Raw genomic sequence first — 23715 nt, forward strand, 5'->3', positions numbered from 1 at the left:
GAATATTATTTATACATTAGGATTTTGGGGGAAAATGGACAAATAGGCATGTGAGAGGAATATTGATGACAACAATCTTTTTAAGATGGAACAGGCATAAGTTTCAAGGTTAAGTATTATAGTAGTCATTCAGTTTTGGTGCATTAACTCTGAGAAATGATATTTATTTTATAGGACTTTTTCATCATAATAGGACATAGTTAGGATTCTACTATCTTCAGTACATTGTTTGAATTACATTGTAAGTAATTTCCATAAATAGAAATTTTTTTCCTGTTAGCATCTTCACTTTTACTTTAGATTTATGAACTGTTCTTCCTCATGGCCTCTGAACAACTGGTTGTTGTAGTAATAAAAATGGAAATAGAAGACTTCTAGATTGAGAAGACTAGCTTTATAAAGGTAGCCTTTTCCTTTGGTTCCTTTTGTTTGAAGCAAAACTGGCACTAGATTGGCACAAGGTTTACACATTTAGAGGGGTAAAACCTTTATCTTCTATGGGTGTGACTCAATTCTAAAATCCAGTGTGACCCAAATACCAAGGTAAGTATGCCTTTCTTTAAGCATTTTAAAGAGGGTATGTTAATACTTAGGTAAACTCATGTTTACATGTAGAAAGCATCACACATGTTTAAAATCAGTCTGCTTTGTTACATATATTAGGAAATCAAGATTATACAAAGCAAGGGCCAGCATTTTAGAGGTGTAGGATTATATGTTGGAGATTGAAGAGACTTTTTAGAGATTTTTTTTCATGCATATATGTTGTTATAGGATTGAGATGTTGTCCCTGTACAAGATCACAAAGTTACTTAGTGCCAGAATTAGTTATCCTAACTAGCTCATTATCTCTTTTCTTTTCTTTATAAAGTATTTGGAGTACATAGTTTACTTCTCTACTATATTTCATATGATTTAGTTTATAAAAGTTTTTTTTTTTAAACCAGGAATTAAACCCACTGAACCACATCCTTAGCCCTTTTTATTTTTAATTTTGAGGTAGGATCTTACTAGGCCATGTACAGCCTTTCTGAGTTGTTGAGGCTGGCTTCAAACCTGAGATAGATCCTCCTGCTTCAGCCTCCTGATCCCCTGGGATTACAGGTGTGCACCACCACACCTGACTATAAAAGTGTTTTATACATAACCGTTTCAGAAATAGTGTTTTGTATAATGATTCATACTTCAATTTATAAATTTTTTGAGTGAGGTAGGAGGGATCAGAAGATCCAGGATATTGTTAAATTTCCTAATAAAGTTAATCTAATACTGAATGTTAGAATAGTTTTCCCTAAGCACTATGTATGGTCTTTGAACCAGAAAATGGAACCAGCCACTACTACAGAACACCACACAGTCACTAGGCTTAAATTTTGAGAACCACTCATTTAGTTTTTATGCTTTGATTAAAAATTAACAAGGAAGTGTTTAGTGACTTGTATTTTAAATTAGTGTTTTCGAAGTTGGTTATGTAATCTTATATGTTTGGTAACGTGCTGTGGTATGTTTTGAGAAAGCATCTTAATTACTTTTAATGCTAGTATTTAGATTTTTAATGAGTTAAACAAACATTTTAGAAAGTGTTGCCAATAATTAGAGCCTCTATCTATATTTCTAAGGAATATTTTTAATATTGCTTATCTTTTTTCATAGGGAGTCAGAAACACATTTTTCTTCTGACACAGATTTTGAGGACATCGAAGGAAAAAACCAAAAGCAAGGAAAAGGAAAAGTATGTGCCAACTGTATGACTTTATTTTGTTGGTTTCTGAGAGAGCAAATGTGTATTATGTATGATTTGGGGAAGAGGGGGTGGAGATTTTTATGTTTTAAAAGTGTGTTGTTTTGCAGACTGATACGTATGTGAAGACTATTGAATGTTCATGTTCCTTTATGTTTCTTGACCAAATAGCTTTTCATCAACTATAATGCACTGCTCTAAAGTTGAAACTAATGACACATCATTTCTAGTAGTTTTATCTTGTAAAAGCATAGCATTACTAAGCAAAATGTGGTGTTTTGTTGGCTTTATTTTTATTTCCCCATAAATATAATATTATTGTTATAGTTCCCAAAATATAGACAAAGTAATACATAACATTTCTTATTTGAAAACACCCTACACATGTAACATACAACCAATTTATGTATAGTAGGTTTCAGGGGACAGGTGTTGTGCCCTATAAGTAATGTGAAGGATAAAAACTAACAAAGTTTAGTTCTAGTCACTAGAATGCAAGCTTCAAGTATGAGTGGGTAGCCCAAGAGTTTTGTATAACTTGGTGAGAATGGTTAAATCATTTTGCTTTTTTTGAACCTACATTTGTCTCTCTGCATTTGGGTTAATAAGTACCTGTTGAAAAAGGTGACTTGTTTTTACTGTTCAGCATTTTGTTCCCCCCAAATGAATTTGGATTTATATTTTCTCATGACATAACTTTGAAAAAATCTAAATCATACAGAAATGTACAATGAACAAAGTGAATTTTTCCCATAATCCTGTCATGCAGAGATAATTTATTCCTTAGACGTTTTGATGAACATACTTTTTATACATATGCCTGTGTACAAACCTGGATATAGAATTTTACTTAAATGGAATTATACCATGAAAACTGTTTATAACATGCTTCCAGAACTCAATGGTATTTTGTCAACAACTTTCCCATCAGTGAATATAAAAATGGTTTTTTCTTTTTGGTACTGGGGATTAAGCCCAGGGGTGCTTTACCAATGAGCAACATCTGTATTCTTTTTTATTTTGAGAGAGAGTCTCACTTTGTTGCCTCTAATTTGTGATCCTCCTTCCTCAGCCTCCTGAGACTCTGGGATTACAGGTATGCACCACCACACCTAGCTAACTCTATAATTTTTAATGGTGGCATAGCATCACATTTTATATGTAGTACATAATTTATTCAACTAGCTCTTGGAACATTTTCTGTAGTGCTCATAATTCATGAGTTCATAATTCGTATGCTGTGTTAGTTCCATAGAAAGTAGAAATTTTGAGGGAGAGAGAGACGTGTGAATTGAAATGTTACCTCTTGACTATCTAAAACAAACATCCATCATTCTCATGGGAAGTATATGGTTGTCCATTAGAAAATAATTTACTTTTTCCTTTGATTTAATTTATAAACTAAAACAATACCACCTGTGGATCTGAATAGAGGACCCTTTAAAGGTGTTTTTTTTTGTGTGTGATATTGGTGGTTGAACCCCCAGGACTTCTCATATACTAAACATGCTTTCTGTCATTATGCTGCATTTTCAGACCCTCTGTGAAGTTTTTGTGCCATAGTTTGGTTAACTTTATATAGCTATTGGTGTGGGTGAGGTATTAGGGGTCAGATGAAGGATTTTTATTATAGGAAAAAGAGCAACTACATTTTAACACTATACCATATATGCTCCAGCCACTGTTCTTTTAATTTTATGTATGTTACCTAATTTAAATATGTAACAACCCCATGAATTAGAAAACTTCCTTATTTTTTAGATAGGAAAGGAAGGTCAAGCATAGTGACCCATGTCTACAAACCCTGTGGCTTTCAAGGCTGAGGCAGGAGGATGTGAAGTTCAAGGCCAGCCTCAGCAAATTAGCAAGGCTGTAAGCAATTTAGGGAGACCCTGTCTTGCTAAGTTGCTGATGTGTCTCGGGTTTGAGCACCCCTGGGTACAATCCCTGGTCAAAAAGAAATTAAAAGAAAGGAAACTAAGGTCTCTGAAGGATCTGAGTCCAGGTCTGTGTTCTTAACCTGTTATACTATTCCACTTCCTAAACTCTTTTTTTCTTTAGAGATTTTTCCTCTATAAGACTGTACTCAGGTTAGCATGTTTACTTCTTATACTTCCCTTGTATTATTACTTCTTGCACATTTTTTCCTATAGCACAGCATATCCTTTGAGCCATTTTAATTGTGTTAATTAGTTTTTCATACTGATAAGGAATTATTGAGACATAATAAATTGCAAATATATTGCTCCATGTTAATGAACATTTTATAATTTTTTTAGTGTACTCTTTGTACACTTGTTGCTGAAATTCTTTTACTGGGTATAAAAGCATATCATTTTACAATTAGGAATTAATGGCTTAGGTTCACAAAGACTGAATATCATTAACAAAATAAACTAATAGGCAATATATTTCAGGTGCTGAGAAAGAATTTGAAGTAATTATTAAGATTAGGGTAGTTTTGGACTCTTGAAGGAGGAAGAAGGACCCTCTGGAATGATATACATATACACACAGACCATTAGTGGGAAGAAATTTGTAGGTGTGACTATAGATCAAGAATTTCCAAAGTATGGCCTGTTTCTGTACTGTTAGCTAGCTGGGAATGGTGTTTGTTTACATTTTAAAAAGTTTTTTAAAATGGCTGAGTGTGATAATGCACACTTTCATCTCAGCAACTTATGAGGCTGAGGGAGGAGGATTAAAAGTTGAAGGCCAACCTTAGCAACCCAGCAAAACCCTGTATCAAAATATAAAGGACTGGGGGTGTAGGTCAATGGTAAAGCGCCTCTGGTTTGATCCCCAGTACCCCCCTCAAAAAAAAAAAGCATAGTAAAAAATAAAGGATATGGAACAGATGGTATGTGGCCCACAAAGCCTAAAATACTAACTGTTTGGTACTTTACGAAAAAGTTTACTAACCTTTGCTGTCTAGACCACAGTAGATCTAAAGAGATTTGAATTCGTCAGATGAAGGGATCAGAAAACTTTTTCTGTAAAGATGTTAATCCAGCTTTGACATTTTACAAATGAGTTAGTGAATTGCTTGTTTTTCTTTAACAAGGTATGAAAACTGTGGGAGAATTTATAACAGAGTTGTGCAGCTAATTATTTCACTGATTTATGAAGCCCTGTGTGTGTGTGTGTGTGTGTGTCTCTTTCTCTCTCTTCCTCTCCCTCTCTCCCTCCTGCCTCCCTCCTCCCTCCCCTTTTCTCTCTCATACCAGGGATTGAACCCAGAGGCACCTAACCACTGAGCTACATCCCCAGACTGTTCTCTATTTTTTATTTTGAGGCAGGGTCTTACTAAGTTGCTGAGGCTGACCTTGATCTTTGAGTCCTCTTAATTCAGCCTCCTGATGTGATAGAATTACAGGTGTGTGCCACCACACCCTGCTGAAGCCTGTACTCTCAATACTGACAATTTATATTGGGGTTTGTTTCTGTAGTGTTTATTAATCATGTTTTCATGATAACTGTTGGAGAGAGGGCCCAGGACTAGAATGAAACTGATAGACCTATTTATACTGTTCAAGATTTCTTTATTTAGAGCAGTGCAAGGATTTATAAGGCTAACAGTACAAATCAAGTTAAAGCATTGAACTAAGTATGAGTTACTGATTTAAAATAAGTTTAGTTTTTCTTTCTGCCCATTCCACTCTGTACCCTAACACAGCATAAGGAACTATTATAAAGCTTGGATACAGCCTGTCTGATTTGGTATGCTCTAGGAATTTTTCTGATTTTACTTTTTATGCAGTAGTTTTCAAATTTTATTTATATTTTGGCAGTTTTTATTTATATTAATTTTTAAAATTAATTCATATATGGAAATTGTTTCAAATCTAGTAGGTCTATCCAGCAGATTTAGATTCAAGTAATGTTCATTGAGTTCCTTTTAATGTACATTTCATTTTAAAATGATAGCAGATATTTTTATATCATTATTAGCTGTGTATGTTGCTAATAATTACTTTCTGTTTTCATTATCACGGCAGCCCTGTGAAGCAGGCATAGTTTTATGCTCCACTGTACAACTTAGGCAAAAAATAAATTCTGAAGCAGTGTGTTTTATTAACTTGCCCAAGGTCACTTAGCTAACAGGGATAGAAATTTGGACCTTCATAGTCTGTCTGTTGAGGCTGTGCTATTAACTGCAATGTAATGTTAGGCTTATGGTTAGTATAAATAAAAGAATTAAACCAAAAGAGGTTGTTGAAATCATAGTTTTCTTATGTTTGGATGGCATTCTCTTTATATGTCAAGTTTAAGCATGTTATAATTATGTATCGAAATTATATCATTGTATCAGCTGCTTCTGCAGTAACTTTGTACTTTCAAGGATAGTGATGTAATTTAACCAACTTGTATTTTTCATGCAGACTTGTAAAAAAGGCAAAAAGGGCCCAGGAGAAAAGGGCAAAAGTGGAAATGGAGGAGGAAAACCTCCTTCTGGTCCAAACCGAATGAATGGTCATCACCAACAGAATGGAGTGGAAAACATGATGTTGTTTGAAGTTGTTAAAATGGGCAAGAGTGCTATGCAGGTATATTTACAGAATTCTTCTCAGTTTGTGTATTCTAAACCTCAGTGACTTATAAAAAGTATAGTCCTGAGTTTTCTATTTCTTTTTAAAAATATACTATTTATTAGGAAAAAAAAACACTAGTCAAAATTCCAGGAATGTCTATATTATATAAGAATTTTAAGCTATATCTTGAGGCATTTTCTGTTCTGTTTTAATGCAACAAGGTAAAATATTATTTGGTTGAAAAACCTGATGAAGTAAATCCTGGCTATGAGGGTTCAGTTTCTCCTGAATTTATTTAGCTTCCATTAAATGTGACGTCTTCTGCTCATACAGAATTGTTGGTTGAATGATCTACTATAATCACTGGTCACTTTAATGAATTGAATTATTGTAGTGACTGTTGTCCATTATGGATTTTATTACTTTTGCTTATTTCTTAGCCAAAGAGTAGGTGAAGGAATATCTATGGCAAATTATCCTAATTTTGTTGCTTATGCATAATTTTATGACAGTTGAAGCATTTAGTTTTTACAATATTGGTCAAGCCTATAAGATATTTAAAAAAATAAATAAATACTATACTCAAGGAATATATATTATTTTTAAATCTCTTTTGAGATGGGGTCTTGCTGTGTTGCCCAGGCTGGTCTTGAACTTGTGGGTGCAAGTTATCCTCCCATGTTATTAGCCGCTTGTGTAGCTGGTTCTATAGGTATGTACCACTGTGCCTGACCTTTAATATACATACATAATATAGTTTCATTTAATTTTTAAAAGTTATAGGGAAAGTTTCTCTTCTTAGAAGTAACAGTTAGTAATAGGTATACAAGGATGATTTTCTGAGAACTAAGTCATTTAGACTTTTATTATTTTTTTTAAAAATATTTTTTAATTATAGTCATTGATGGTCCTTTATTTTATTTATTTACGTATATGTGATGCTGAGGATTGAACCCAGTGCCTCACACATGCTAGGCAAACACCTTGCCACTGAGCTACAGCCCTGACTTTTTATTATTAATAACATGCAAAACTCGTTTATAAAATACATAATTATGTAAGTATGTGTGGTTTATTTAAATAAAATTTAAATCAATTGGGAATAATAAAAACAATTTTACATATAAAATACTAGTTATTAGTGTTTTGAGCTTTCATCAGTTTTACAGAGGGAGGAAATTAATAGATATCAGATTCCTTCACATCATTCTAATTGATCCTTATTTATCCATATACTAAAGTTTTCTTTTCTGTAGTTACAATTAGGGTGTGAATTTTTCTATTTTTTTAAATAATTGTTTCGAATACACATTTGGCTTTTTCTGTATGTGTGTTGGAAATGGAACCCGGGCATATGCACATTTACCTTTTAAAAATAACACCTTGTTATTTTATGGTGTTCTGGTTTATTTAATCATTCCCTGATTTTAAAAAATTACCTCTCTCCAGTTCTCCTTTTAGGTTAATTTAACCAAAAGAACATACGTTATCTCGTACATTGTACTCTTAGTTCATTACTTTCTTTTTTATTGTTGTTGTTCCTTTTCTCTGTAGTATTTTATTTGAAGTATTTAAGTGTATTAGTCTTTTTTTCTGGTACCTTTTGTTTTTGCTAATATCAGTGATTTAGTCTATTCATGTTTCCATAAAAAAGTAACATAAACTAGATGGCATTTAAAATGCAGAAATGGATTTCTCAAAGTTCTGGATGCTGGGAAGTACAGGATCAAGGTGCTAGTAGATTTCAGTGTCTAGTGAGGGCCCACTTTCTGGTTCATAGACTCCTCTTGTTATATCCTAACATGGTAGAAGCGGGCAAGGGAGTTCTCTGGGGCCACCTTTTGTAATGGCATTAGTTTCATTCAGAACCCTTGTGACATAATCACCTTCCAAAAGCCTCACTTTCTAGTATTATTATATTAATGATTAGGGCTCAACATATGAAGTTTGAGTTGGGGGTACAAACCACCAGAAATTTAAACTTATAGCCACAGCTAATTAAGCTTTTCTAATTTCATCCTGTCTATAGGGTTTTTGTTGAACTTCTTGGCTCATTAAATTTTACAGTTTTATAATGAAGGTTTTCCTCTTTAATTCTTTTTGTTAATGGTATCTTAGTATTTAAAGAATGAACATTTTCTGTAGTTCCATTGCTTATAGTTTGTTCTTTATTTAGATTGAACCTTTATATAATTCATTGTCCTGTTTCTATCTTGCAAAGGAATGCTTGTGTTGCCAAGTTTTGACCCCAAGCTGGATCCTTTTTTCCCCCTCTCAGAATTGTGGAAACAGTAATAAGACTAAGCACTGTTTAAATAGTAAAGAAAGGTTTATTCTTCAGGGAGAAAGGCTCACAGATCAGACTCTCAACCTCATGCTGGTGGGGAGGTTATAGATAGATAATAGGGTAAAAGAAATTGGGGAGGGGATAGGCTGAGAAAGAGGATGAATATTCATGTATTTCTGGGACTGGGAGGAGATTTTTCAGGTATAGGGCACCAACTCCTTTCATTCCTTTTATGGTTCTTTCCTGTCTTTTTTTTAAACCAGGGATTGAACCCAGGGACACTCATCCACTGGGCCCCATCCCCAACCCTTTTTATTTTGTATTCTGAGACAGGATCACCTTAAGTTGCTGAAGCTGGCTTTGAACTTGTGATCCTCCTGCCTCAGCTTCCCAAACTGCAGGGATTACAGGCATGTGCCACTGCACCCAGCTTTGCCTTACATTTCTAAGACCAGATTTGATTGAGGATGTTCCTTGTTCAAAACAGGGTTCATCTTTATGCACAAAAAAAATCCAGCCCAGATTTCCTTATGACATAATTTCTATTCTCCAACCATACTTTGCTCTGCCCTTAGACTTTCATTGTTTTTTTCTAGATGCCTTGAATGGTTTTCATTTTCCCCCTTTCCATATCAAATAAGGCTTATTGAATCAAATGTCTCTCTTCTAAAAAATATTCCTAAATACTGTTTTTCCCAAAATGTATTGTTTATACTTAGCCATCCATTATTGCACTTAGCCATTATATTAACTTTTACTGTTCCATTATAACACTAATCCATGTTGTATTATCATTATGTATAGGTTGTATAGGTTTTGTTTCTAGGTTTTTAAAAATATTTTTATTGGTTCTTTTTGTTTATACACAACAGTAAAATCCATTTTGATGTAATCGTACAAGTATGGAATATATCTTATTTTAATTCAGACCCCAGTACCTCTCCTTCCCCTTCCCTCTCCCCACCCTTTCTCTCCCTTCCCTCTGTTGATCTTTATGCCATTTACCAATAGATAACTATTTATTAAATTAATTTCTTGTGGATGTACATGATGGTGAAATTCACCTAGATTATTAATTTATTGATCAGGAATTATGTGTTAATCATTTTTTGCTTCCCTATAGATATATAACTCAGTAATTATAAGTGAGAGTGACTAAACCCAAGACTGACTACTGGCTTAAAAAAATTTATTACCTGGTACAATGGCTTACCCCTATAATCCCAGTGGCCAGGAGGCTTGGGTAGGAGGATCATAAGTTCGGGACTTAGCAACTTAGTGAGACCCTGTCTCAAAATGAAAAATAACAAAGGACTGGAGATTTAGCTCAGCGATAGAGTTCCCTAGTGCTGCTACCCCAAAATAATTCTTAAAGAAAAGAGAAACCATGCATATACCTCCTCATTTTATTAGATAATAGATATTGAATTTTTATTGAATAAGTTCTTTGCATATTATTTAGTAACTAACAATTTTAACCATTTAATACTTATATCCTGCATTTATTTTTATTACAATAGACCTGTATTCCTAATGTAAATTTATTTGAGCTTTATAAAATATAATGTGATGGGGCAGTCTCTTCATAAGATTTTATTAAATATTTTTGAAGCATTATTGATGAATATAGCTCTTATTTTTGTTATCTATTGCTATATAACACACTATCACTATCTGATTGATGTGCAACAATAACTATTTTATTTGACTTAATGATTCTATGGGTCTAGAATCCATACAGAACTGAATAGGAGTGACTTGTCTCAGCTTCATGATGGCTGGGCCTTAGTTGGGAACAGTTTAAATGCCCGGTAGTAACATAGGGACTATAATCATTCATGAGTTTCTTTACTAATTTTTGGTATATAGTATGTTCATAATTCCAAGACTAGGCTCAGCTGGAACTTTACCTGGTGCACCTACAAGTGACTTTTCTCTGTAACTTGGATATTTTATAGTATGGCTTCTGGTATTGGAGAGAATGTCTTGAGAGTATGCAGTTCACTTGTGCTTCAAGAGACCAATGCAGATAGATGCTTGGTCCTCTGTGATCTCAATTTGGACACATTGCCTCATTTTGTTCTAGGAAAGAGGACATAGACCTAACCTCTTACTGGAGAAATGTCATAGATTTTGGGGCCATAATAATATATTCTGTTGCTTTTGTTGTAGATATATTTGGGAAAATTTTCTTTTGTAAATTGTGTTGTTCAGTGTATACAAACTGTTATACAGAAAAGTATTCAAATGTAAAAACTAATTGTGTTAACTTTCTGTTACAAATACCTGAGATAATCAGCTTATAAGGGGGAAAGGTTTATTTTGGCTCAATGTTTCAGCAGTTTTAGTTCATGGTTATTTGTTCCCATTGCCTTTGGACCTATGGCAAGTGGCAGGGAGTGTGTGGTGTAACAAGTTGTTCACCTCATGGCAGCTGAAAGGGACCCAGGCGCCACAATCCTCTTAGGGGGACATGCCTCCAACAACCTGAACCCTCCCATTAGGCCCCACCTTTTAAATGTTTCCATGATTTTCCAAGAGTGCAGCACTGAGGACTAAGCTATTAACTGTTCATAGATGTTTGCAAAAAGTGTAAATTTTGTGGTTTTTAGTACATTCACAGAATTGTACAGCTGCCATCAAAATCTAATTTTAGAACATTTTCACCATCCTGGAAAGGATTCTCATGTCCTTTAGCAGTCACTTCCCCTTTTCTGGGACTAGGCCACCATTAATTTATTTTTCTACATTTTTGTCTATTCTGGACATTTCATATAAATGGGATCATACAGTCTGTGGTTCTTCATGAGTGTTTTCTTTGATGTAGCATAATACTATCCAGGTTTGTTCATGTCATAGTGTGTATTAGTACTTAATTCCTTTTAACCAAACTATTATATTTTATAGATATATACCACATTTCTTTTATTCATCCTGGTAACACTTTTTGGCTATTTTGAATAATGCTGCACAAGTGTTGTTTGGACGTATGTTTTCATTTCTTGTTGGTAATATATACCTGGGAGTCAAATTGCAGTGTCATATGTTAATACTATATTTAACTTTTTGAGGATCTGCCAGTTTTTCCAAAGTGGCTGTACCATTTTACTTCCCACCAGCAGTGTTTTGAGTGTTCCGTTATCTATTGCTCATTTGTGATTGTATTTTTGGTTTTGGTTTTGTACTTTTTTTTGTATGTGTGGTCCTAGAGTTTTAACACCAGGCCTCATGTACATGCTAGCCAAGCACTTTACCACTGAGTTATATCCCCAGCCCACCAGTGATAGTTATTGTTGATATTTTTTATTATAATTTTTAAAAAGCCAGACTAGGATGTATTTCTGTAGGAGAGCAAATGTTCAGCATACTCCTACTGGGAATGAAATGGTGTCTCATTATGGTGTGGTTTGTTTTATTTTGTTGGTTTTTTGTGAACTCAGGACCTCAATGCATATTAGGCAAGCTCCCTACTACTGAGTCACATACCCAGTCCCTCATTGTGGTTTTGATTTGCTTTTCCTTGATGGCTAATGATTTTGAGCATCTTTTCATGAGTTTTTTGGCCATTCTTATATTTTTATAGAACTGCCTATTTAGATCCTTTGGTTACGTGCGTGTGTAAATAATGTTTTTGTGGTACTGGGAATTGAACCCAGGAACACTTTACTGTTGTACACCCCAGGCCGTTTTGTTTTATAATTTGAGATGGGGTCTCACTAAATTGCTGAGTCTGGCCTTGAACTTGGATCCCCCTGCCTCAGCCTCCCCAGTAGCTTGAATGATAGATGTGTGCCACCACACATGATTCTTTGCTTATGTTGTAAGTTTTCAATTAGGTTGTTGGACTTTTTAAACTTTTTATTTTTTGTGCTGTGGATTGAACCCAGGTGTCATGTATGCTGAACATTTGCTCTCCTACAGAAATACATCCTAGTCTGGCTTTTTAAAAATTACTGAGTTGTAGGAGTTCTTTTATATTCTGTATACAAATCCCTTATCAGATACATGATTTACAAATATTTGCTCATGTTATATGGATTATCTTTTCACTTTCTTCATAGAATATTTTGAAATATAAAAGGTGAATAAGTTGAATTGACTTTTTCTTTGATTACTTTGTGCTTTTTTGATCTAGCTCTTGAGAAGGCTTTGCTAAATGTAACATTACGAAAATTTGCTTTTATTTTTTTTCTAACAATTTCAGAGTATTAGCTTTTATATTTAGTTCTTTGATCCATATGAGTTAAATAATCTGTGTATGGTGTGAGGTAGGATCCAGTTTCATTCTTTCTTTTGCATAATCATATCCATTTATCTCAGTTCCATTTGTTGCAAAGATTATTCTTTTCCTATTGAATTGTCTTAGCATCCTTATTGAAAATTAAATATCCTTCCATGTAAAGATATGTATCTGAACTCTAAATTTTATTATGTTAATCTAAATTCCTATACTTAAACCAGTACTACTACATTCATTGTCTTGCTTGCTGCCGCTTTGTAATTAAGTTTTAAAATCATGAAATCATGAGTCTATTGGGTTTCTCCTCTTTTAAGATTGATTTGACTATTCAGGTTCCATCCAATTACCTTGAAAATTTTAGGATATTTTTAATATTTGCAAATAAGCCAGCTGGGAGATACACACACCATACACATATGTACACACACACACACACACACATCTGTATGTGTATCTTTATGTGTCTGTTAATTTGAAGTGATCCGATACTACATAAAACTGAATTTTGTGACTTTCATGAGACTTCATTGATTCTCAGATCATTAGAAAAAGCTAATTTAAAAAATTTTTTTCCCTTCTGTTTTAGTCGGTGGTAGATGATTGGATCGAATCATACAAACACGACCGAGATATAGCACTTCTTGACCTCATCAACTTTTTTATTCAGTGTTCAGGCTGTAAAGGTAAGATACATTTATTTTGGAAGCAGAAGCTCACAAATAGTCACGTTCCTGTTTGTTACACCTCAAAAGATGTTAGCACTTTACATGGAAATTAATACCAGCATGCAGTAAATTATTTTCATTATATTCATACAAAATGTATAAGGAAAAAAGAAAAGAACAAAATAAGAGAAAAAGCCTGATAATTATATTCATGTTTGAAATTTAGCTAAAAACTTGGCAATTTCTAATTGTCATTGCCTTTATTAGTTATATTTCCCACATTCAGCATCTGGTTTTAGGAGCAAAGAAATGGATTAAGAAGGGAGGAGGAAGATAATAAATAGATACAGGTTCAAAAGGCAGGGAATTGTAAGGTATAGGGAATTAAAAAGTGCCGTGGATAACAGTAAGTAAGTAAGTTAGTAGGTAAGTAAGTAACTAAGTAAGTAAGTAAGTTAAGTAAGGTATTGATGAAATTGCCAGTTCTTCTAAAAGGTAGAGAAAATCGTGGTCATTAGTGGAGTCTTCCTTAAAGTGATTTTAATTTATTTAAAAAGATTTTTGAAGTAGGAGTGGGGAAAGTTAAAACTATATAAATTTCTTCCTAGGACAAAAACTTTTAGGACAGGCATTTGGTAAGGGGACAAAATAATGTAAGTTGGGAGTCTATACCATATGGCTCACTAAATGAATCATGATCATGGATAGGTTCTGATGTATTTTATGTCTCTCTAATACTTAGTTCAACCTTAAAATCCTAGAGGATGCTCACGTAAATGCATTTTAATGGAATTCTCAGGGGTCTTAAAGCTTCAATGAAAAGGGCACTGAAAACATGGATATTAGTAATCATGAGGGAAGGCTGATTAGACTAGAATTAAAAAGTTAAGATGCTAAAACATGACTTATTTAAACAAATGTAGAAAAATTCTAAGAAGCAATTTACTTTAATAGTTAAATACTCATTTAAAAATACTTCAATTGTAATTGAAAAATGAGTAACACTGGCATTTTGAGATTGATCACATTCTATGTAGTATGCATATTAAATGTTACCTATGTATGAGGTCTGAGAGATAAACAGTATATTGAATTCTTGAGCCTAAGATGGTCAGTGTTGAGAAGTTTAAAAACTTTTGAAGACTGTCTTTTACTGAGAAGTACAGAGAGCTACCTTGTTTACTTCAAGTTTACTGCAATTCAATATTAGATAATATAGTAAGTAGTATAGGATATTGGTTTAATTAGATTTGTGAATTATAGTTTTGAAATGAGCCCACAGGCTGAGCATTTTCCCTTTATCAGATTGATCCCTCCTCTGGCATCATTGTTTATAAATAAGGAGCTTGCTAACTCAGCATTTGAATATAACTTGTTGCAAAGCAGGTTTGTCAGGAATTCTAAAAATTTAAGGTGTTGAAAACTAAGTTTATCAGGTAGATTTAAGTACTGACACAATATTCAACCTCCATGAAGTAGAATTAACCATGTAATCAAAATTAAGTTCATTCTGTCCTTTTACACATAAAATTATTTTGATAGAATTTGTTCATATATGAGTTAGAAACTTCTTATTTGTTCTTTTAGTTATACATGACAGTAGAATGCATTTTGACATATCAAACATACATCAAGTATAACTTCCCAGTTTTGTGGTTGTACATGATGTGGAATTACACTGGTCATGTGTTCATATTTAAACATAGAAAAAATATACTTATTTATTTAACCTTTTATCTTGATTCAGGGTGGTTAGGAGCATCAGTCATTACTGTAGTACAATGATACTTCCTGCAGTTGTTGACATGAAGGGATGTTTGGCCCTACACTGAATGACTACAGACTACTGAATTATTGATGGTTCTGTGGCCAGTGTTATTTTCTCCTTTTTTTCTGGGCCTTTATGGATACAATGCCTTTATTTTATTTATTTTTATGTGGTGCTGAGAATCGAACCCAGTGCCTCACACATGCTAGGCAAGCACTCTACCACTGAACCACAACCCCAGCCTCAGTTCCACACTTTTTAAATGGCAGTGGGCTCTGGCCTAATGTCCTAATGGTGGCTTCACACCTACATCAGAATTAAATGCACGGAGCTTGTTAGAGCTACTTTGTTTTCTGCTGTGAGTTTCCTTTCTGGTTATTTTTAGGTTTGTTGCTGTCATATAGTTTGTGAGGAGGGAAAAGGAGCTTTAGAACTGAATTACTCAAAATGTGTGCAATATGTTTTCTTTGAAATCATTTTTGTGTAAATGTTTATTTTCATAGAAATTATTTCAGGGATTGAGTTACTTCTCAGGTATCTAGCACTTTTAAAGTATGAGAAAGTTTTGAAGGAGATATTCATGATTCTAAAACAAAAACCCTTCAGAAGGTTTTGGACTGCATTTCTTTAGCCAGGGAAATGGTGCTTTCTTCTGAATTTGTGTATTTATAAAATAATCATTTGGATCTTTAAGGTTGTGGTAAGTAAGGGCTATTCCAGGATACCACTAGAAGTTGATCTCAACCAGGGGAAGAAGCATGATATAGATTAATAATCTCAAAAAATTGTTATTTCTCTTAGCTTTAGCGTCTTCTTGTGAAACAGGTCATGTTTTACATTTGTTAATCTGTACATACAAAATGCTCATATAAATACATGTATATACAAAATAGTACTTTTACTGAAATCTTATAATAATTTTTTTAATAATTTTTATTATTATAAATCTCATCTTCTGTACCAAGGCATTCTTTGTTACTATATTAATGGTATAGTAATGAGACAGGTAAGCAAGTAAATGATCCATCTATAAATATATGGTTTTTAAAAATCCAGTTTTTATATTCTTCTCCTCTTTGTAAATCTCATGATGCCTCATAAGTGGAAATTTATTTCATCTTCTTGCATTATCTTAAAGCATAACTTTTTCATAGAAATCTCTTTTCTGGTGTTTGGTCTTTTGCTTATAATGTGGATCCTTTCTTCTCCTTGATGACTTGAAAATTCTAAAGGTTTTTGTCAAATTCTTTCTTAATGAAACAGTTCTCTGTCTTTCAAAACAGATCTTAATTCCCAGTTTTCCCTTCACTTCCATCTGAGCACAGTATTCCTTGACACTATCATTCATTAGAGTATTTGTTGTGTACCATTTTGAAATTCATTTTTTTATTCTTTATTTTTCACATCCAACTAAATTACAGGCTTCCAGATGGGTGTGACTTAAAATTTAACTATTTATACTTATTTATAGCTCATTTGAAGTATGTTAGGATGTAATTGCTTCACACACATGGCTAAAGTGAACTCTACCTTTTACTCTTTTCCCTGTCATCTTCAGATTCATCATCAAGGATGGGAATGAAACCTAGGGAATCATGTAGGCTAGGCAAGCACTCTACCACTGAGCTGCATCCCCTGTCCTTGTCCTCACGGTTTTAAATGTTATCCTGGATTCTGCCTCACCCTTGATTACATGTGGTTTGTGTTAATAGGGATAAAGCTAGTACAGAAAGCCTTCTGTATCCACAGATTTCTTATCTATAGATAATATTTTTTAAATATTTGAAAAATATTGTACTGCACATGTACATGTTTTTCCCCCATCCTTATTCCCTAAATAATATAGTATAACAATGATTTGTATAACATTCACATTGTATTAGGTATTGTAAGTTATCTGGAGATGTTTTAAAATATATAAGAAGGTGTGCAAACACTGTGCCATTTTATGTGAGGAACTTGAACAACTGAGGATTTAGTATCCTGGGGGAATGATCCTGGAACCTATTCCGCATGGATACAGAGGGTAGACTGTATAAATACTATAGCATGAGTAAAATAAAGACAGGTAGAAGTAGCTAGACTGATTGTCCTAGTGAAAAAGGAACTTGTCAGAAGTTTGGGGCTGTTTCTTTATATATGGCTGATAGTAGCATTTGTTGTTCTTTATTTATAGGTTTCAGTATCATACTAAAAATGGAATGAAGAAGCACACTTCTGTTGTGTGACTCTAGACTTATTGTTAGAGACTGATTTAGAGTACTCTTTATTTCATTACACCATGTATTAATTTCTGACACTTGCAAATTTCAGGAGTTGTTACAGCAGAAATGTTTAGACATATGCAGAACTCTGAGATAATTCGAAAAATGACTGAAGAATTTGATGAGGTAACATCTTACCTTATGCATGTTGATCTTGTCTTACTTTGCAAATGTTTGTAGATTTTATGTATTAATGTTGATATGAGCATTGGCATTAAGCAAGTGATGGCTGTGTGACCTTCAGCAAGATATCTTAGCAGTTTCATCATCTGTAAAATGGGGCTAATGGTTTTAAGGCTGTTAAAAAAGTGGAATTGAGTAAAATTTGAAAATTGCATAGCATTTTATAATTCTTGGCACATAACAAGGATTTAATACATAGTAATTATTCTTGTAAGAACATTAAAACTTCAGGGGAATAGCATAATATTTTTTGTACTGGAAATCGAGTCTAGGGATGCTTTAACACTGAGCTACATCCCCAGCCTTTTTTATTTTTTGAGACAAGGTATTGCTAAATTGTTCAGGTTCATGCTAAGTTGCTACAGCTAGCCTTAGACTTTTGATCCTCCTGCCTCAGACTCTTAAGCTGCTGGGATTACAGGCATGTGCCACTGTGCCCTGTGGGAAAAACATAATTTTGAACATAACATTCTGGGAATATTGTAAATGGAAAATTTGGTCAATATTTGATGAGCCACGTAGCTTAAACAAAGGAATAATACAGGTTGTTTTATTAATTTTAAAACTCCTTTATCTTTAAACTATGTACAATAAGAGCAATAAAAAATAATTTAGATGAGTTCATTATCACAGTGATCTCTTTGAAGTATTATTACCAATAAATTCATTTGTAGATTTGTTAGAATGTAAACTACTTCAGGGCAGGGATTTTTGTTTTGTTCACAGATCTATTCCAGCATTAGTAGTTTTTATACTTCCCAAACTTTTTCACTACCAGTTTTTCTGTAAAAATCGTGTTTCATTTGTTCAGCTTCTTTCTTACTCTCTATAATGAAGGAACTTTCTAAAAAAAAGATCATTCTAAAAGATAAGATAATTTTGTAAAATGGCTTTGATAACCACTAAGTGCTATTATCAGTTTCCAGTAGTTAAGAAGTAGTTATGAGTAAATTTTTTTTCTGTACTGGGGATTTAACTTGTGATCCTCCTGCCTCAGCCTACTGAGTTTCTGGAGTGCACCATCATGCCCATCAAAACTTGGTGTACTTTAGAGATACATGCATACGCCTGTCTAGTGCAGCACAATTAACAATAGCCAAGTTATTGAATCAGTTTAGGTATCCATCAACAGATGAATGGATAAAGAAAATGTCGACGCATGTGTGGTATGTGTGTGTGTATGCAAAGTTGTTTTATTCAGTCATAAAGAAGAATGAACTTCTGTCATTTGTAGGAAAGTGAATTGAACTGGGGACCATAATTTTTAGTGAAATGTCAGACCTAGAAATGTATTGTGTATTTTCTTTACTATAAGGTAGCTGGGGTGGGGGGAAATGGGAAAAAGGGGAATGCCATAAAAGAAGGAGGAGTGACCGTTAGTGTATAGGGAAGATATTAGGAAGTGAGATTGACACTTGAATTCATTTAAAAATGTAATTTTTTTGTTGTTTTGAAGAAATTTAGTAAATATATTTGTGCTTACCAGAAGAATGTTTGCCTTTGATAAAGGAGAATATTTTTAACCTCAGTAATTGGTAATATAATTTCATTGGTGAAAATGAGTTCAGAATACCAGTTTTGGTCTCAAATAAAGGCAGAAGTATTCAAAAGTACCCCTACCTTTGCATATTATTATCTTGCTTGCTTTGAGGATTTAGTGGAGAAGTTAAGTTAAAGGAATCTTTTCATAGTTTTGCCCAGGATATTTTTTAAAAAGTGAAATCTTTTCATGCATTTTAAATGAAATCGCTGTTCAAAAATTTCGTTTTAGGATAGTGGAGATTATCCACTTACCATGGCTGGTCCTCAGTGGAAGAAGTTCAAATCCAGTTTTTGTGAATTCATCGGTGTACTAGTAAGGCAATGTCAATATAGTATCATATATGATGAGTACATGATGGATACAGTCATTTCACTTCTTACAGGATTGTCTGACTCACAAGTCAGAGCTTTTCGACATACAAGCACCCTGGCAGGTCAGTATTTTGAAGTATTTTCTGTGTATTGCATTAGTTTGGAGATGAAAGGATGCTTATTAAAGGGAAAGGAAATGATAGTGACATGAATTTTATTTATAAAGTGACCAATAAGAGAACAATATCTCCACACTGCCCCCTGTGAATTACTCTGAAAAGATTGGTACTTTGTTTTGATTCTTTAAAGGTTTTTTATAGCTAATGTATAGTAATTTTCTTGTGGTAAACTTGATTGGTTACTATGCCACAGCATGAAAAAAATGAGATAGATATGTGTTGGGCTCTTGGAAGGTGTTTTATCAGGGAGGATATTGATAGCAGATTTGGGGAGACTGTCATAGTCTTTTTGGATATGTAGTACTGTTGACTCTATCATTTGTCTCTGATATGTGTAACCCTTCCAGGTAGCATAGCACCCCTATTGGGCAATGCTTATTCTTTCAATCATGCTGCAAAAAATGATGTTTTGTCATGTTTCTGGGTAACATTAAGCCAGGTCAAATATTTTGATCTTTAAATTTTAGTCGAAGTAGATATATTTTTCATCTCAAATAGTTTATTATAGAACAGAGATATTTGGTTTCAGTGAATAAAATTGTGTACATTCTCCTTTGTACTAAAGGTAAAATTGCTTGTTTTTTTTTTAATTGTGTGATGTGTCTTTCCTAAATCTTTTTTAATACCTTTATTTATTTTTATGTGGTGCTGAGGATTGAACCCAGTGCCTCACACATGCTAGGCAGGCACTTTACCACTGAGCTACAGCCCCAGTCCCTAAAATTGCTTTTTGCTTTGAGTTTGAATAAATCAAATTGACTTTGTTATAATATCATAAGCCTTAATAATTTTGATTTCTCTTCAAAAACTTTTCTCTTTTTATTTTTTCTTTAGACTATTTTTCGAAGGATTAAAGCTGTCATTAAAGATGTATTTCTGTATGTCTTGTTATTTAAAATAAAATGTTTATAGTTCCCTATAGAGTTTTGTGGGGTTTTATTAGATTTGAAGTCATAAAATATGAATGTGGTTGTCTTGCTTTAAGGTGGCATTCATTGTCAAGAATGTAATGGTTAAAATCAATTAAAAGAAGTATGATGAATAATTTTAGGTCAGAGTGACAATATTGGTTTGCTGAGGGTGTGATATAGCTTATAGCAAAAATTGGAAACTGTCCTTTTAGAGAGCCAATAGCCACAAATGCTGTATCATGCAATTTCCCAAATGTGAGAAATAGTCTGGAGTGAAGTAAAGAAGGCATAACATGATCAGATCTTTCAATTAAATCCCAGGTAGTAGGAGTATTGTCTCAAGAGTAAGGTATTAGAAACAGAAGAGTAGAATCTAGAGGAAGTTTTATGATAAGTTATATATTCAGGAACTTTTCATTGTTTATATTTTCTGTATTTTACATAAATATATAATTGCATCATTGTTTTTGTGGTGATATGTAATGGAGTAAAAGTAATCAAAAGCAAATACTGGTAAAACTCTTGGAGCATTTTTTGTGCGATATAATATGATATAAGGCAAGGCTACCTTTGGTTACTGTGATAGCTAAATGACTTCTACATGAACTAAAATTTATTTAGAACGATCTCTAAAAGAGATCATTGTAGGACATGTAATATAGAATAATGGGATTTAAGCATAGTCTGGAGTCAGATTAAGTACTTACGAACTGTATAATCTGAGGTAAATTTCTTAATCTCCCTGAACTTGTTTCCTCTGCCCTTAACTTTGAGGGAAGTTATTAGAATTAGGATATAATCCATGAAAAATAATTGGCATAAGCAATTTACAGACATATAGTAAGTATTCCATATAGTATTAGCTGTTGATTTATTGTTGTCATTTGTAGCAGCTGTATTTTTCCTTTCTGTCAGATGCAGAGCAACCCATCTCTGCTTAATTTCTCTTAATTTGATCTTAAATTGTACATTTTGCATCTGTTAGACTAATTTCAACATTTTACCCTTTTAAAAATAGCTATGAAGTTGATGACAGCTTTGGTAAACGTGGCACTAAATCTTAGCATTAATATGGATAATACACAAAGACAATATGAGGCAGAACGGAATAAAATGATTGGAAAACGAGCCAATGAGAGGCTAGAACTCCTGCTACAAAAGCGGAAAGAGGTAAATTTTTAAATTTAGTATTAAGCTATCAATGTGTGACGAGTTTGGTCACCATTAATTATTATTTGCTTGGTCTCTCAGATAATTTGTTTTAACGATTTATATATTTACTTATTTAACTTTGCTAGGGATCGAACCCAGGGCCTTGTGCCTGCTAAGCATTTATTTTAACTATTGAGATATATTACTCCAACCCCATGAAAGATTTAATTTTAAATAGCATTTCAAAAATTGTTTATGCATTTCACTTAAAGTTTTGTTGAATATTTATACTAACAATGCCTTGTTGTATATTTTCAATCTGTGTGGACTAATATTGTTTTATGCTTTAAGTAAGGTAATCTGAGTCAGTTTGGAAAGCTGTCCATGTTGTAGTGTAGTATTCATGTTTACTGTGATAGTCTCTCCTACCATCCTCAGATTGTTGTCAGGATGGAATGAGGTTTCACAATTACGTGAAGTCACTTTGAAAAATTATGAGCTATATATTGGCATCTGGATCACTATTTTTTGTACAATAGGCAATACTTTTAACATTGCCCACCAAATTCAGCTTTGAATAAGAAAAAAATATTTTATTAGCCTTGTGCTAAATCATAAGTAAATAAAATCTTTTTTCCCCCCTGTACTGGCAATTGAACCCTGGGCACTTTACCACTCAGCCGCATCCCCTAGCCTAGCCCCTTTCTTTTTTATTTTATTTCACTAATTGCTGAGACTGGCCTCAAACTTGTGTTCCTCTTGCCTCAGCCTCCTGAGTCACTGGAATTACAGGTGTATACCACCACTAGTTCTTTCTCCCCCCCAGCCAGTTCTGTCAACTGTGAAACTTAATTGAAAATATATGTGAGTAGATCAGTTAGCCAAAATTTGAAATGTTTTCTGATTATTTTAGGTAATTTTTTTCCTCAAAAGAATTTAGTACTGATTTAAATATTTTAGCCTACTTATTTTAATCTAATTGTTTTCGTTCTTTGAGCAGGTACTAGTTAACATGATGCTTCTTTTTCAGACTCTAAAGATGAATGAAAAATTATTTTCTTATATTGACATATGCATTACATTGTAAATGATAATAAACTGCACAACAGTTTGTTATCTGCTTCTTTATACAATGGAAATTTGTTAGCATTAGAAAAAAAATTACCTACCAGCCAAATATTAGGAGCCAACAAAAATATTTCAGGATTCATGGGACCTTAATTACATGTTGTACAGCTTTTAGGTTTTTTTGTGACTTCATTTGTCTAGTAGAATAAAACTTAGATGAAATCACCAAAATAGTGGAGAAACATGTATTTCTTGGTAGTGGTAAAAACTTTTTGATGTATTAAAAAGTGTCTTCTACAACTGAAGAGAACTGGTATGTTCTTCTTTATAGCTTCAGGAAAATCAAGATGAAATAGAAAATATGATGAATGCAATATTTAAAGGAGTGTTTGTACATAGATACCGGTAAGTCCAGTCCATTTTTTAAAATAAGTAACGTTATGTAATTTTCACTCTTTAATATTGGATTCAGGTTGTGAGAATTAGTGGAAAGAGTGTTATAGTAAGAGCAGTGTAGGAATCTGAGCTCTACCACTGAGTCATTCTGGGCAAATGATTCAACGCCTGTGAACTTGATGTTTCCCATTTTAATAATGGGATAATGATGTGCTTGACTTACAGCTGCCTAGCAAATGGAAGCTACTGCTATTATTAGGAGTCAGGGTACAAAACACTTAATTGCTTTTGGATGAACTGTGTTGATAGAGACTGCACATGCTGACTCCTGATCCATTTGAATATCATTGGGAAAATTTGAGTAGATTAAAGGAAAATTTTGTTTTTTTTAATGCTATTTTAAATGAGCAGAGGAATGAAATAGGTGATCTTACACAATTTCTGCTTATAATGTACTCAAGTTCTTTATTTCCTG

The 23715-nt window shown here is 33.4% G+C and overlaps 1 protein-coding gene across 5 annotated transcripts in view; it reads left to right on the forward strand.

The window, feature by feature from the left end:
- Nucleotides 1–23715, forward strand: part of Stag2 (stromal antigen 2) — a 123016-nt gene that overhangs the window by 53867 nt on the left and 45434 nt on the right. For all 5 annotated transcript variants that reach the window (XM_047535540.1, XM_047535545.1, XM_047535541.1 and 2 more), the window contains exons 3-9: nt 1654–1732; nt 6124–6288; nt 13387–13483; nt 17547–17623; nt 19452–19656; nt 21643–21794; nt 23176–23249. In XM_047535540.1, coding sequence (XP_047391496.1) covers nt 1654–1732; nt 6124–6288; nt 13387–13483; nt 17547–17623; nt 19452–19656; nt 21643–21794; nt 23176–23249 — 849 coding nt within the window. The remainder of the gene's footprint in view (nt 1–1653; nt 1733–6123; nt 6289–13386; nt 13484–17546; nt 17624–19451; nt 19657–21642; nt 21795–23175; nt 23250–23715) is intronic.

Source organism: Sciurus carolinensis, chromosome X (assembly GCF_902686445.1).
Source record: "Sciurus carolinensis chromosome X, mSciCar1.2, whole genome shotgun sequence".
NCBI classification, from domain to species: domain Eukaryota; kingdom Metazoa; phylum Chordata; class Mammalia; order Rodentia; family Sciuridae; genus Sciurus; species Sciurus carolinensis.